This window comes from Mytilus trossulus, chromosome 11 (genome assembly GCF_036588685.1).
Source record: "Mytilus trossulus isolate FHL-02 chromosome 11, PNRI_Mtr1.1.1.hap1, whole genome shotgun sequence".
NCBI classification, from domain to species: domain Eukaryota; kingdom Metazoa; phylum Mollusca; class Bivalvia; order Mytilida; family Mytilidae; genus Mytilus; species Mytilus trossulus.
The window spans coordinates 41,979,680-41,996,429 of NC_086383.1; the positions used below are offsets into that span (position 1 = coordinate 41,979,680).

At 31.0% G+C, this 16,750-nt stretch overlaps 1 protein-coding gene across 3 annotated transcripts; it reads left to right on the plus strand.

The window, feature by feature from the left end:
* Positions 1–11: 11 nt before the first annotated feature.
* On the plus strand, positions 12–16,264 carry LOC134691135 (ras-related GTP-binding protein C-like). 3 transcript variants are annotated; one of them, XM_063551414.1, is made up of 10 exons: positions 12–41; positions 1,203–1,333; positions 2,274–2,368; positions 5,330–5,463; positions 6,444–6,643; positions 7,852–7,966; positions 8,562–8,704; positions 9,478–9,531; positions 12,739–12,878; positions 14,662–16,264. In XM_063551414.1, the coding sequence occupies exons 1-10, from the start codon at positions 39–41 to the stop codon at positions 14,784–14,786; spliced, it is 1,140 nt and encodes a 379-aa protein (XP_063407484.1). In that variant the 5' UTR covers positions 12–38; the 3' UTR covers positions 14,787–16,264. The 3 variants fall into 3 exon arrangements, with proteins under 3 accessions (XP_063407484.1, XP_063407485.1, XP_063407486.1); XM_063551416.1 differs by lacking the exon at positions 12–41 and adding an exon at positions 280–300; XM_063551415.1 differs by lacking the exon at positions 9,478–9,531.
* The last annotated feature ends 486 nt before the right edge of the window (positions 16,265–16,750 follow it).

The window sequence follows — 16,750 nt, forward strand, 5'->3', positions numbered from 1 at the left end:
TAGAGATTATAACAAACATTGTCACATGACCTGACAAAATGGTGAGTGTCATGCTGCTGAAAAAAATTAACTGTTTAGATTTTTCTACGCAGGGTTTTGAATAATTAACATAACATGAACATTTTTTGATATAAGGAAAGACACAAAAAAAACAATTTTTCGGAATACCTTACGAGTTTTTATTACCTTTAGATATTGCTAGAAATACCACCTTTGGCCTTGCCCGTAAATCATCCTTTGCTCTGTTTACATTTGAACATGCACATTTGTACCTACATGTAGTTCTTAGTGGACCAAAAGGTTGTATTCGTTCATAATGTCTATTATGTCTTACTATTGTATGTGTTGATCATGTTGATATTGTTACTATTGTCGGCAGAAAGCTCTACAGAGCTCATGTTTGTAGTATTTCCCCGACTCTGGGAACAGTATATCTAACTGTTAATATACAACTCGTCTAAACATCAACCCAACAATGTTAGATCTGTAAATTTGCTTTTATATATGTTCCTGCCGGACTTGAGGTAATAAATGATAAAATAAACAAACAGTTGAGTGGGGGGTTCTGATCCTTGATCCCTCTTACTGTTTTGTCAGATTCCCATATCCTGCTTACACTATATTTACGTAAGCAATTATATTTTTTATGTAATTTCCAGTGTCCCGCTAGACTTCATTTCCAATTTTCACGGCTAAATAACTTTACTTTCACGTGTCACGCTTACGAAATTTGGCAATCCCAAGTCATGCTTAGACCTCAATGAGACCCACTTCAGATTCCCTTTGCTATGGTCCACTAAGGCACACAGTTTAAATTACCAATTTTTGTCAGGTATCTATTGTCCATCTATAGTCCATGTCAATCAATACAGCTCACTTCAATTATTACCTGTGACATTCATAAGAATTTGCTTGTTAGGTAAAAAAAGACAAGTTGCAGTTGGAATATCATGTGCATGTAGTATGTCTTAGAAATTTATTTTTAATGAAGTACAAATTTCTGTCACAAGGATAAAAAAATAATTATGGAAGACTGCATACAAGACATGTACAATGGCATGTTGAACTGTAGACGTCTTTTTGTCATTTGAGTAACTGGATTGCTGTTTTATAAGCACACATGTATATATTTTAGTACATGTATGTCTATACAATATAAAGGGACCATAAATTAAATTTAATGATTACTTGTGTATTTTCAGTCTTCGTATGCTGATGAAGACCCGGGGTCTTTTCCTCGAGGTTTTGGATATGGTCCAGACGAGAATGATACAGATATTCAAGCAGTTGCTACAGAACAAAAACCAAGAATTTTATTAATGGGATTACCAAGGTAGTAACAGCATATAAGTAGAAGGTTTAGCTAGCCATAAAACCAGGTCCAATAATTTTCTTAGGAAAATTAGCTAGCCATACACTTTTGGTAAATGCAGGTTTAACCCATCATTTTCTTTGGAAAATGTATGTTACAAGTCAGAATTTTCCATTCATTTTGTTGGTTGATAGTCTCATATTTGATTTTGCCAGTTTTATAGACTTCCTTCAATCTGTTTTTGTTAATTTTATGCACTTTTTTATTTATCTGAGGAGTTCAATATTTTTGCTAATGCTTTTTTAAATTATTTGTAATTTTACAGATAACATATGATGTCAAAAGAATCAAACTAATTTTTTACGGACTTGCGAAGGTTTTTTTAAGTAAGCATTGTTAAGGCTCCATACTCTGGCTTCCTCCACCAAGAAAAACTATCCACCATTGATATAGAAAAGTGTGCTGAAAGTTGTGATAATAATAACAACAAAAGTATTGATCATTTAGGGGATTTAAGGTGGTACCTTACACTACAGGGAGTCAGCTAAATGTTTTAATTACGTTGTATAGTACAAGGAATATCAAGCTTCTCAATGATCAAAATTGGTGTTTGTCAAATTGCTATATAACCAGTGTATTTTTTTTGACAAAACGGTTTGGTTAAAATTTTTTGATTTTTTTATATTTTTGTTCAACATGTTTAAGGGTTAAGGTAAATACTTTGCCAAAATTTTATGAAAATTAAACAAGCCAAATCAATTTTAGTGAAAGTGTTGGGTACCACCTTAAACTTAAAAACCTCAGGTATATTATTGTATCCACCATATTCTTTTTTAATCAAGTGGTGAGAATTACAAAGCACATGTATCAATGTGTATGAACTTTTAAATGACTGTCTAGTTATAGATTTCATATACATTTTCTTGTATTAAAATTATATGATGCGTTTTTCTGTTTTCAGAAGTGGTAAATCATCTATACAGAAAGTTGTCTTTCACAAAGTTTCACCAAATGAAACATTATTCCTGGAAAGTACAAATAAAATAGTAAAAGAAGGTATGATTTTAAGATATGTATCATAAAGATAATATATGTATACATCATGTACATGAAAAAGAGATAAATAAAACCCAGATACGGAGGACATACCAATACAAACAATAATCATTATAAGGATATTTAGAAATATAAAAATAAGAAGATATGGTATAATTGCCAATGACAATGAGACAATTTATCTTTCCAACAGAGATTAAATCATGTAGAAGGTGAGCAATGAAAAAACTTTCAACAATGAGCAAAACCAATAGACCACTTTCAAATTCATCCGTCACTGGAAAAAACTTGTCAATTATATGCGCCTTTGTGATGTCATTTACCAAAAAGAGGGGCTCTCCTGTATCCCTGCACTATAAACGTTCATCAAGCGTCTTAGTGATCGTCATTGTGGAGGATAAACTAAAACTAAAGGTTGTTCAGTAGGTACTTAATCACAATTCCCTTATGACAGCGGTACAGATTGTCAATTATTAGAATTTAATTTGCCAAATAATTTGAACAATATAGCTGTATAGTATTTCAACCACTCACTCAACATTGAAAAGGAAGTCACAACTCACCTAAACGCACAAGTGAAACAGAAGTTTTTGACGGAAATGTATCGAACTCGAAAGGTGTCTATACAGCATAGCAAGCTTTAAAAAGCCCCAACATGACAACTGTAAAATAATTCAAACGAGAAAACTAATGACATCATTATGTGTAAAATACATTTATTAAAAAAGAATAATCCATGTGTAATCAGCAATAAAGAGGTAGGGCCTATTTGTCGTGATTTTTTTTCACAGAAGGGCCAATTTCAAAAAGTGCCGACAGAATAAAATTTACTTTAAAAACAAAAAATAAAAATGCTTTTTGATCAATACCTCGATTAACATATATTGTGATCGGTGTGATAAATAGTTGATTTAACCCTCAAAAAGGATGAAAGTCCAATATTCGGAATTTATGGTGATTTTAGGTGTGAAAAACAGGGAATCCCCCCAGAAGGACATTTCAAACCAAAAAAAAGTTATGTTTTTTGTGACTGTTGTAATTTATACTATTTAATCCCTCAAAATTGATATTGGTTTGGTGTGTCCTTATTACATAAAAAACAACTTTTTTATAAAAAAAAATGTAACATCGCTAAATTGTACTGATATAGCTTCTAAATAAGACAGAATCACCAAGCATCGCTGTGGCTTCATCAGTAGAGCATAGAACTACTAATCAAGGACTGTTTTGAAGATAAGGTTCGAATCTCGCTGAGACTTTTTGCCTTTTTTGGTGTTGTTTATTAAATTTTAATGTTTCTATCATGTTTTTTCGGATGTTGGCTTAATTCATAGAGTCATTCTGGTTCATTTTGACTTTATAGTATACTAGTATATCATTTTAGTAAAGAAAAAAAAATGTATCACGTATTGACTGTTCATACTCTTGACTTACTTTCTATTCAATGTTTACATTTATTACATTTATGCAAGAAACAACTGCCGTCAAACTGATGCCTGTACATAACCAATAACACGATATTTGATTATATAGCAACGAAGCCCAAATGCTGCATGTGTAATATATACATAACTTAAAATGAGGCCATTGCATACAAGTTTTAAAACAACACAAACAATATTCGAAACCTTTTTTGAATATAGTATTATGTGTAACAAATGCAGTTAAAGCAGTTTTGTCACAAATTCACGAACTGTCAGTCTGTGTACATGTAGATACTATAGTAATGACATTTTTCCCAACGTCCCTGCACTGGTACAAAAGTCATCAGAAAATAAAACAACACCACAGAACAAATTAACTACACTACAAATCGTGATTGTAGGTAAAGCGTCAAGAAGCTATTGCATCTGTATCACAACCAAGGGCCGATTTGTTAAAATGCAATAAAAGGCCATATAACATGTTTTAGTAACACAAGGTGTTATATGACCAACTGATGTAGGATGCTCACCGGTTGAACTATTATATTATTGTATAGCATCTTATAGACAATAAAACATTAAAAGACACATACATATATTCAAAATGAGAAAAACAGCATCCCATTTGAATTTGTTCGATATTATTTGACTTGTTGACAAGTTACGTGATAAGTACCTTATGCGCATAAAGGGGTTTAACAATTAAACAAATGCAATATAAAAAAGTCAATAGTATTGGCCTTGTTTTAGGTAGGAATACCTGTTCAAGGTATAAAAATAAATAATGTGACATATGATCATGTACTATAATTAGCATCTATTTGGCTATTTAAAACATGATTTACCTATCTTATCGAATAAAAGAATTCACGGCAAAATGGCTCTGGCTCTTCCAACCACTCAATTACGAGCTCCAGACATATTTAGATACCTTCTTTAAAGTTTGAAGGGATATAAAGCATCTGTAAATTAACTACCGGTACTTAACAGAAACATGAAAGTTCAATGGCTAAAGTTAAATTTGTGTCAAAATAATAAAAAAAAATCAGTGTTTCTCCCCAAAATTTATAAAGCATACAAGCCAGTAAACCATGTAAACAGGGAAATTAAATTATAGCATCACATCAATAATGTAATCTACCCCCAAATAAATTAATGATACTGATTGAATCAAATGTAGTTTTACATATATATATACAGTTACTGATAACAGTCTGGATTTAAATGAAGTTTTCTGCAGTCTTTCATGGTATACACCAGTCGGTTACTCACCAAAGGTTATATCAGCTTCAAATGAAAGCTTACAAAAATGTGTCTATTTTGAAAAGCATTCATCGTTTATTAGTTTCTCTGAGTGACATATTTAAAACAACAATTCAAAAAAACATTATTGTACTGGATATTTAATGGACATTTCAGGAACAATTGTTTTTGATTTGAAATTATTAATCTTTTCACTAAAAATGTATTTGACCACTTTTCATTTTTTAGGTAATATTTAATAAACCATAATTCTGTGTGCGTTTTTTATTTACAGATATTTCCAACAGTTCCTTTGTACAGTTTCAAATCTGGGATTTACCAGGACAATTTAATCCAATGGATGCTAATTTTGATCCAGAAAATATATTTGGTGGATGTGGGGCAATTATTTTTGTAATTGATGCGCAAGTAAGTTATTAATATACATATCAGGGGCGGATCCAGCCATTTTAAAAAGGGTTGGGGGGTCCCAACCCAGGACAAAGGGGGGGTGTTCCAACTATATGTCCCCATTCAAATGCATTGATCGGCCACAAAAAGAGGGCCCATAACCCCCCGGGATCCGCAGATACATATACTAGGTGTTATGCAATGTCTTTGAAAGATTATTAGCCTTAGAAGGACTTCATTTTATGACAATCTCTCAGAATAGTAAATTTAAATAATTTAAAGATTTGAGAGACCACCATACCGTTTCATCAGATATTAATCTTTTACAGTAGTTCGTGCATATACATATATATATATCTTATATTGTGTGTTTTAAGTAAATTTATGAAAATCTAGAATAATACTGATGTATAAGTTTATGGTATCAATATCAGTTTATAATGTATTGGTATACATAGAATTGGCCTATGACTTGTTACATGCATCTTTATTTCATTTATATGTTTGTTTTAATATTATAATTGTCAGTATTTGGATCACCCCTCTATTGGGCTCTATCCAATAAAATATTGAATTGAATTGAATTGAAAGTCCTATTTCAATGGGTTTTCAACGCAGCAAGAAAATCTGACACCAAGGGGTAAGCCACAGCCGGCCCCTTGATAAAAATATGTACTAGTTCAAGGAAAACAGACTCAATACATATAACTAAAATAAAATTAAAAACCAAACTAGACTAGCAAAGACCGGAGGCTCCTGCTTGATACAGGTGCAAAAATGCAGTGTGATTAAACATGTTTTGTGAGATCTCAACCCCCCCCCCCCCCTTTTACCAATGTAGAATAAAGAAGCACACAGCAAAATACGTAGCAGGGTTGAGAGCTTACTTAGCATTTTATGAGCTTCCATGAAAAAATATTTATGGACTACATCTTGTATATATGTAAGGTATAAGTAAAAAATCATTTTGTACTTTATTTTGTCATTTTATTTTGTAGGATGAATATATGAATGCATTGACAAAACTTCATACCACAGTAGCCAAAGCCTTTAAAATAAATCCTGATATTAAATTTGAAGTGTTCATTCATAAAGTTGATGGTTTATCAGATGACCACAAAATAGAAGCACAACGTGATATACACCAACGGGCATCTGATAACTTAACAGATGAAGGATTAGAAAATCTTAGATTAAGGTATTGTAAGAGTAGATATTTATTTTGTTTGATATCAATAAAATAATTATCCTGCAACTCTTTTCACAAAAAATTTTATGCTTGAAATAGATTGTAAGATATTCCGAAATTATTCCATTGGTTTTCCTGTTTGAATGGTTTTACACTAGTAATTTTGGGGCACTTTATTGAATGGTTTTACACTAGTAATTTTGGGGCCCTTTATAGCTTGTTGTTCGGTGTGAGCGAAGGCTCTGTGTTGAAGGCCGTACATTGACCTATAATGGTTTACTTTTTTAAAATTATTATTTGGACGAAGAGTTGTCTCATTGTCACTCACACCACATCTTCCTATATCTATATATTTGTGAAAAGAGACGCTGGATATTTTATTTCATGACTTCATCAGCGTCTCAAACAAAACTTTAAAAAATTAAATAAAAAAGTAAATTTTGTTACATATGAATAAAAAGAGATATGGTGAAATATGTCAATGGGAAAGCAACACAAAGATACAAAAAAAAAAATTATCTACATCAATTTACTGAAGAGCTTAGAATATCAACTCACAATTAATCTAAAATACATATACATGTATCATTTAAGGAATGACTAATATTTTTTCTGTCTATGAAGAAATAACATAAAAAATTTAGTGCACCCCGAATAACGTGCGTAGCGGGTTATTTAACAGTGTGCACCACATTTTTTATGTTGTTTCGAATAGACAGAAAAAATATTACAGTCATTTCTTATAATTTAATTCTAAATTCCATTTTAAACCTTAGAAAACCACGAAAAAATGCTGATGACGTCACGGTCACATGACTAAATTATGTCTATGGGCTGATAACAAAATAACTTCACCCAATCAGAAGATGCGTTACATCCAAAATTAAATTATTAAGGTATAACTAAAATTTTCAAATGACAAGTTTCTCGACTTCAGATAGGAAAAGCTTGGCTGCTCATCATAGATGAATTCTTGACCAGCAATAGATTCAAAACATCAATGAACACATAGAGAATTAACAGACATTTGATAACTGAAAATTGTCAACCAACCATTATTTTTCATGAATTTCCGTAACATATATCTGGTTGTGTATTAACATTATAAATGTGTATTCTTCATTCAAATTGTACAAATATAGATACAATGTTTGATGATTTCAATTTTTACCTAACCAGTATATATTGTATGACCATTCAATGTTTGTATATTTCAGTTTTTACCTTACCAGTATATATGACCACTCAATATTTGAAGCCTTTAGTAAAGTTGTACAAAAGTTAATACCACAGCTCTCAGTGTTAGAAAATCTCCTAAATATACTCACAACAGTAAGTACTCCTGAACAGGAAGGGCATTTGTGTATACTTTCCTTAAAATTAGCATTTCAAAATAAAATAAAAATTTTCATCAGAGTTAAAAGCATTAAAAAGTTCTTCTCTTATATCTGAATAAAAATTACAGTCTATTAAAAAATGTTGTTCTGTCTCATGGTAAAATTGTCATTGCAGAAAAGACAAAATTTATCACATAATGGAGTGGTCGGCTTGGTGTAACATCCGATTTTAGTATGCGGTTGTATAATAAGCATTGGCATTTCTCTTTTCCATTGAGATTTTTAGACCAAGTACTTTCAGTCATGGTTCTTTGATTTTGAATATTATCAAAACTTACATGTTAAAATGTTGATATTTTAATTTCAATATTTGCAGCAGCAAAATTACAAAAAAATGAGACATAACTCTATGATAACAGTTTATAATTAATATATTATTCTATTAAATAAGATATAATATAATTTAACATATATTTGCTGTTTTGTATTTTTAGCATTCTGGTATAAAAAAAGTCTTTATTGCTTTATGTTGTTCATGTAGTCAGTAAAATCTAATTGCCACAGATATTTGTAATATTTTGTATTTTTAGCATTCTGGTATAGAAAAGGCCTTTTTGTTTGACGTTGTCAGTAAAATCTATATCGCCACAGATATTTCCCCGGTAGATATGCAGTCCTATGAACTTTGCTGTGATATGATTGACGTTGTTAATGATGTGTCATATATTTATGGGTAGGTTAAATAATTGCAAGAGCATTGTTTGAAATTTTGTTAAAATACATTCACTAAAAACTTGAGGGCGTTAAAACTAATACCAAAGGTCTCGAATTTACAAAGCACCATGTTCAGGTTCACACAAGAAGTAAGATGTACACAGTTTTAATCATTCCACAATGTTGTCATAATGAATTGATATCTAAGTATACCAAATTCATTCGAAATGCAAGAGCTTGCATTTTTGAATAACTAATTAATCATTAATTATTGGTATGTGGACATGCCCTAGTACTCATTAACCTTGCCCCAACTATGGGTAAAATAGTTGGCCAGGAAAGGGTCGCAGCCTGGTTACAGCAACTTTCCTAAGAGAAGAAAACTCTAGACTAACAACAAAATCAACGGGTAGATCAGACTTGTAAGCCAAGGAAGGCATCTATCTATTGGAAGGAAAACCATAAACAAATAACCCTGGTCCACCAGGTTAGAGGTTGAGCTAAGGAATAATCTCCCCTACTCATAAAACAGCATCTGATTACGGAAACAAGGATTAGAAAAAATTTAGAAAATTTTAATTAATCATAAGCTTTGTTAAAAGTCAATTTCAAGGTTAAAAATTTCCTTTTTTTGTTCTTTCAAAATTATTTTTTTCTTGATAAACCAAGGTTTGCTATTATCAACCTTGTAAGAGCTTAAAAGATAAAAGATATTTTCTCTTTGTTCCATTCTTGGAATTTTATATTTTGAAAAGAATGATTGAGCCACAAGCTTTTATTTTGTATTCAAAGGAAGGACCACAGCAAAGGCAGTTGTGGTATACTATCACGGCAGGATTCAACAGCGTAATTGTATTTTCTGGGACTTATGGCACCCTTCCTTTCAATATATGGGGTCATTTTCTATCATGATATGCTCATGCATTATGTACATTCTTCATTATACCCTTACAAATAAAAAGATTTTATTGTATTCTAAAAAATAAAAAGGCTTATTGCTTGATATCAGGGTGCAAAGCTTAATAGTTTCATATGATATACTGTATAACGGGTTATTTTAGTAGGGTGTAAATTTTCGTATATTTGGCGGTTAGAACAAAATCGTCTAAATAAATTTCACCAATTTAAAAGTATACATGCATAGGTATTGCTAAAAGATAATACCCGCCAAAATATTTTGTATACAAAATTTTACACTCACGAAAATAACCTGCTATTCAGTACATATCATTTTGAAATTATTTTGAAACAAATGTTCACAAGTCCCCAACAGACTAAGTCGATGGGGAAATAAGATTGCATTGTTTAATCATGACAAGTTATAAATCAATTTTAAATTTTGTTCTGGTTGGATGAATTTGTGCAGAATTATGTAAGGGCTCACGTAGTTTTATAATGTCTTAGTAACTGAAACTGAATAAGTTTCTAAACATGAAAAAATAATATAAAATAGTTTTGGAATAAAATATACACTACCTCTTTTTCACTTAATAAATGAACTAAAAAACAAACCAACTTGAGTTACGTTTGTACACGTCATATTTTTTTTTAGAAAAATGTTAGAATTGTAATTTACTTAGAAGAAGGAGTGTAGTTTAGAACCACGATGCTGTTCAAATTATAAGTAGAAATAAACATAATGTGACAATTTTTACCCATTTTGATTCTCATTAAATGTTTTCCTTGGCATGAGTTTATCATCTTCGACATTAAACAACTTAAAAAAAAAAGGTTTAACAATAATGTATTGCCAAATGTTTCTCAGTGTACATGAAAAGTATATGTTCTGTAATTGAATCTATCTTTTTGCATGAATATGCAATAAAATAACATGCTTATTATATTATATGATATGTTATATTATTTTTCCTTTTTCATCCATTTTATAAAGAGTATTATTTCATCAATTCTTTTTTAGCTCACCTGGCCCGAAGGGCCAAGTGAGCTTTTCTCATCACTTTGCGTCCGGCGTCCGGCGTCGTCCGTCGTCGTCCGTCGTCGTCCGGCGTTAACTTTTACAAAAATCTTCTCCTCTGAAACTACTGGGCCAAATTAAACCAAACTTGGCCACAATCATCATTGGGGTATCTAGTTTAAAAATTGTGTCCGGTGACCCGGTCAATCAACCAAGATGGCCGCCATGGCTAAAAATAGAACATAGGGGTAAAATGCAGTTTTTGGCTTATAACTCAAAAACCAAAGCATTTAGAGCAATTCTGACATGGGGTAAAATTGTTTATAAGGTCAAGATCTATCTGCTCTGAAAATTTCAGATGAATCGAACAACCTGTTGTTGGGTTGCTACCCCTAAATTGGTAATTTTAAGGAAATTTTGCTGTTTTTGGTTATTATCTTGAATAATATTATAGATAGAAATAAACTGTAAACAGCAATAATGTTCAGCAAAATAAGATTTACAAATAAGTCAACATGACCGAAATGGTCAAATGACCCCTTTAGGAGTTATTGCCCTTTATAGTCAATTTTTAACCATTTTTCGTAAATCTGATTAATCTTTTACAAAAATCTTCTCCTCTGAAACTACTGGGCCAAATTTAACCAAACATGGCCACAATCATCATTGGGGTATCTAGTTTAAAAATTGTGTCCGTTGACCCGTCAAACCAACCAAGATGGCGACCATGGCTAAAAATAGAACATGGGGTAAAATGCAGTTTTTGGCTTATAACTCAAAAACAAAAGCATTAAGAGCAAAACTGGCATGGGGTTAAATTGTTTATCATGTCAAGATCTATCTGCCCTGAAAATTTCAGACAAATCGATAGTCAATTTTTAACAATTTTCATAAAATTTGTAAATTTTTACTAACACTTTCAACTGAAACTACTGGGCCAATCATTATAGATGGTGATATATGTACGCAGCAAGAATGTTCAGTAAAGTTAGATCTACAAGCACATCACCATCACCAAAACACAATTTTGTCACGAATCCATCTGTTTCCTTTGTTGAATATTCACATATACCAAGGTGAGCGACACAGGCTCTTTAGAGCCTCTAGTTGCTTATATTTTTTTTTAAAAGATATATATGCTTAATGAAAATATTCACTATATATGTATATATAATTACTGAATTCATTATATTCCTCTATTCCACAAGAGTCCAGTAAATACAGATTTTTTTGTGATTTTTTTATGCCCTACCTATGGGCATCATGTTTTTCTGTCTGAGCGTCTGTTGCCTAGAGATTAATTATGGATGCTTTATAAATACATTCTTTACATTGCAAATTTTGTGAGTGATTTGCACAAAATAATAAAATATTTACTTGAAAAACATAAATATATATGTAAAATTGAGAATGGAAATGGGGAATGTATCAAAGAGACAACAACCGGACCATAGAAAAAACAACAGCAGAAGGTCACCAACAGGTTTTCAATGTAACGAGAAATTCCCACACCCGGAGGCATCCTTCAGCTGTCCCCTAAACAAATATATACTAGTTCAATGATAATGAACGCTATACTAATTTCCAAATTGTACACAAGAAACTAAAATTAAAATAATTCAAGACTAACAAAGACCAGAGGCTCCTGACTTGGGACAGGCGCAATAATGTGTACACAGATTGAAGTGTAAACAGATTAAGATACTGCACTACATGCTAAAAGAGAGGGGGGTCATTAAATGTATTTCAAACATTTCTGCATTTTAACTTTCAATACTATAGCTTAAGACAATGAAAATATAACTTATTTCCATTTCTGTTAATGAATATGTATATGAATACAGATTTTTTTCCAATTTATTTTGATATAACCAACATGGCAGTATGCTGAAATGGGATAGGTAAATCAGTCTATTTAAATATCCACTCAAAAATCTCTGTAAGGATCATTACATATTTTTGTTGAGGATTAACAACACATTTATTAAAAACATAAACAGCTGAAGATTTTGTCAAATGTAGAGCATTTGGTTCTAGTAATTTGGAAATGACCATTTGCACCCTATGCGACACATGGGGCTAACGGGAGTTGTAAGTAATTCAGAAATGTTAAGTTTTGAATTTCTGTCTTATTTTAGGACAAAAGAAGATGGAGCCTTTGATAGTCAATCAGCATCAACAATAAAATTAAATAATGGTACAATTTTATATCTACGTGAAGTCAACAGATATTTAGCGTTAGTTTGTATTTTACGGGAAGATAGTTTTGATAAACAAGGTGAGTGGTTATTTAATAGATTTAGAAGATGTGGTATGAGCAGTCAGTGATATTGTTGGCTTTTTTCAAAACTACCTCTACCCTTTTTCATTGGGAAAATATGCTTAATTTTCATCAAATTGGGAATTTTAGAATAAACCATGAATTTGACTGAAACTTCAATTTTCAGACCCCATTTCAAAAGTCAAACCCTGCTTTGAAATAAGACCCCTTTTGTCAGTGATGATACATAAATAGACCCTCAATGATCTGCACATATAATAATTTTAGGCATGAAAAACGTATAAATTAGTGTTTTTTAGTTCAAATTTATGCACAATCACTACTGAAACTGCAGTGTTAGGGAAAAAAGTTGTCTTTTTGGGAATAATTTTAAGCCATTTATTTTTAAAATTGGGATTCTCCTCCAGGGGAAAAAGCCTTTATTCTCCATTAATTTAAGGCAAACAATATCACTATCAGAGCATGATGAGTGCCAATGAGACAACTCTCCATTCAAGTCACAATATTTATAAAAGTAAACAATAATAGGTGAAGGTATGGTCTTCAACACAGAGCTTTGGCACACACTAAACAGCAAGCTATAAATTGACCCAACAATGACTAGTGTAAAACCGTTCAAACGTGAAAACCAATAGTCTAAACTATATAAACACATGAAACACTTTTCAGCCACATCAACAAACAATAAACATCATTTTCCTGAAACCTTTGTTATGTGTTTAAAGGGCATTAGTCCTTAGTTTTAAAAAAAACAAAGATTTGATGTGATGTTTTCCCCATGAAAATTTAGAACACACACTACCTATCGTCTTGAATATGCATGAAATATTTGCCACTGGATGTTAAGCAACCAACAATCAATCAATGTATTGGTACTGCAGTAAATTTGAGTTTAAAGGGAGACAGTTCATTATTTATTATCCAAATTATGAACAATTTCCTTATTTTAAAAATTAAAAAAAAAGAGATGTGGTTTGAATGCCAATGGGACAACAATGTTGTTACATGTTTATTATGCCTCATTCAAAATTTATTTTTCAATGTTATAATTCTGCTCTTCAAAAGAAGGAGCCTTTTTATTCCAATTACATGTATGTCCCTTTCAGCACTTGTAAAGAATACTGCTTTTAATAAAATATTTGTATTCATTTGTTTCATATAGATCATGTTTTAATGATCAAGTAAGATTGGCTAGCTCACAGTATTTGCTGTAATAACTTAAAAAAAAAGATGTAAAAACAGAAATTGAAACTGAAATGGGAGATAACCCTGCTTTATTGTTGTATTAATTTAATGAATTGGGGGAACTATTTTTTTACAAGTGTGCACCAAAACAAGGTGTTTAGCAATCATAGTCATTAACAGGGATATTCCTAAATAAAGATTTGACAATATGATTATTTTATTGTACAATTAATTAAGTTAAGTTAATTGGGATTAAGAAACATTGGGTTGTAATCTTTTCACAATTTGTTGGCCATTTTTTTTTATAATTAGGGCTTTTCCATTAAATGTTTATGGGAGGGTAGGAAAGGACTTTCAAAACATCTCTACAATCAAAAACTATTTTTAGATTGATTGATTGTTAGTTGCTTAACGTCCAGTGGCAAATATTTCATGCATGTTCAAGAGGTACCATTTTTTAGATAATTGTGCATAATGGTACTAGTCTTATACTGAAAATGACCCATGAACCACATTCAATAATTAAACTTCCCTTTCTACCCTTCCACATACATTTAAATGGAATAGCCCTTAACCTTTAAACTTGTTTTTGCAGGTGTGATAGACTACAATTTCCTATGCTTCAGACAAGCTATACAGGAGGTATTTGAGGTGAGACAGAGAGGACAATTAATATCTTCAGGTGAATTTACCCAGCAGCCAAATGGAATCATTAAATGACAATGTATATAAGTGTGTAGGATTTTATTTCAATGACAAGACACCTCAACATGCTCAACAGGAGGCGTTTTCATAAAAAATCTTAAGATTAAGAGTGATCCTTAGTCATTATCAATTCAGTATACTTAAAATCAATCTTAGCCCTAAGTTTTATTGTGAAACAGACTCCTGATATTTGCAGAGAGAGATAACACAAACAGGATGTTATATGTATTGTGGAAAGTTGATAACACCACTTTAACTTAGTTTTGAGGTGCAATTTTTTAGAAAGTCTTAAGGAGGCTCGCGGGTACAAAAATTTCAGCAAAAAATTAAAATTTGTTTTCTCATTACAAAATTTATTTATTACACTATTAGTTATTACAAATATGATATGATACAAAAATCATCCAAAAAAATCAATTCGGTTTGCCCCCAGATGACTTTGAAAATGTTTTTATTATTAAAAAGCTCCAAACTATCTCCCTTTGGTGCAAAAATGCCATTTTTTTGGCATTAAATTTGAAATATCTTCATTAACTCATCGGTGACCTATATTTTTTATTATTGTTTTCAAATAAGCTTTATATACATCACATAAACTAAATAATTGTAAAATTTTAGTGATTTCTGTAATTAAATTCTTTTTTTATTTCGCTATTACTTTTATTACTCCTATTAGTTCAACAGAAAAAAAGGACATTTACAAAAATGTTTGCTTCTTTTGGAGGCAGATTGTGAGCTAAAATGAACGTTAACCCCATTTTTTCTTCATTTTTCTATTAAGTATATGATAAAGTTCATTTATGAAAAAAAAAAGAGAAATCGTATATATATATTAGGAAAAAAAAATGATTTAGACCTGCGAGCCCCCTTAACTATTAAATTATAATGTACAATGTCAGAATTTTTCATACTCACCTTATTATAAACAATGTCAAGATTATATTTTGATATATTGTTTCATGGCATTTGTTTAATACCACAACATCAAGAAGAGACCTATATCGTGACAAGGGAAATGTATTTGTGATTTTGTAACTTGTGCATTCAAAAACCTGAAAAACAAACCTCAAATATATATGATAAACATGATATGGGAAAGTTTGAAATGTCGGGAAAAAGTTCATCAATTTTCCATTTTGTTTGTGTGTGAAGGAATTTGGAGAAGCCTTAATTTGTCATGCCTTCCTACTCACAAAAAGAGATAATTGCATTTTTAAGTAAATTTATTTTGATCTTTTTAATTTTAAATGATTTTTTTAAGTATTAAAATGCTAGTTTCTGCTGTGTATGATAGTTGTTTACATTTTTGTCTTTGTTCATTGTTGAAGTCCTAAAGTATCCTGTTGTTGTTCATATTCTTATCATTTGATCATTAGCAACATACCACATCTCTATATTTAAAATGATAGTAGAAGCTAAAAAGACATTTTAAACACCTTTGCATGTATGAAAATTACACATCTTGAAGCAAAATATTCTGAGCAAGTCTTTTAAAAGCGGCGGAAAATAAAAGTGACCGTATCATATCATTTCCTTTTGAGTATCACAGATTTCTATCCTGGAACCAAACTTATTTTTGCGGATACTTTATTTCACATAAAACCCTTCCTATTCCTTTTCACAGCGCTTTAATTTTGCGCTTTGAAAATTAACCTGAAGTAGTTGAATAAGGATTACATTTTCCTGATAATTTACATTGGTGTTATTTTTCTACTCGCAAAAATCATGAAAATAATTCTTTTGCGAAAATAGGTTGATTTACAGTAACTTTAATCTTTTTACTTGTTGCATGTATGAGAGGAAAGTTATTTTTGTTTCTATTGGTGAAAGAAGTGCTATTTATAACAAAGTTGAGTGCTGATTTGTTTCTGTTAACTGATTTGCATTATTGTTTACACAGACTTGTATTTGTTCTCAACTCTTTTTATATATGCATAAACATTTGCATTGTAGGTTATGAATATTCATAAACCACATAT

Bases quoted from the DNA above. Each gene is read 5' to 3' on its own strand.
- LOC134691135 (XM_063551414.1), top strand. The intron at 2,369-5,329 runs GTATGATTTTAA...TTTTATTTACAG, and splicing joins AAATAAAATAGTAAAAGAAG to ATATTTCCAACAGTTCCTTT. The intron at 5,464-6,443 runs GTAAGTTATTAA...TTTATTTTGTAG, and splicing joins TTTTTGTAATTGATGCGCAA to GATGAATATATGAATGCATT.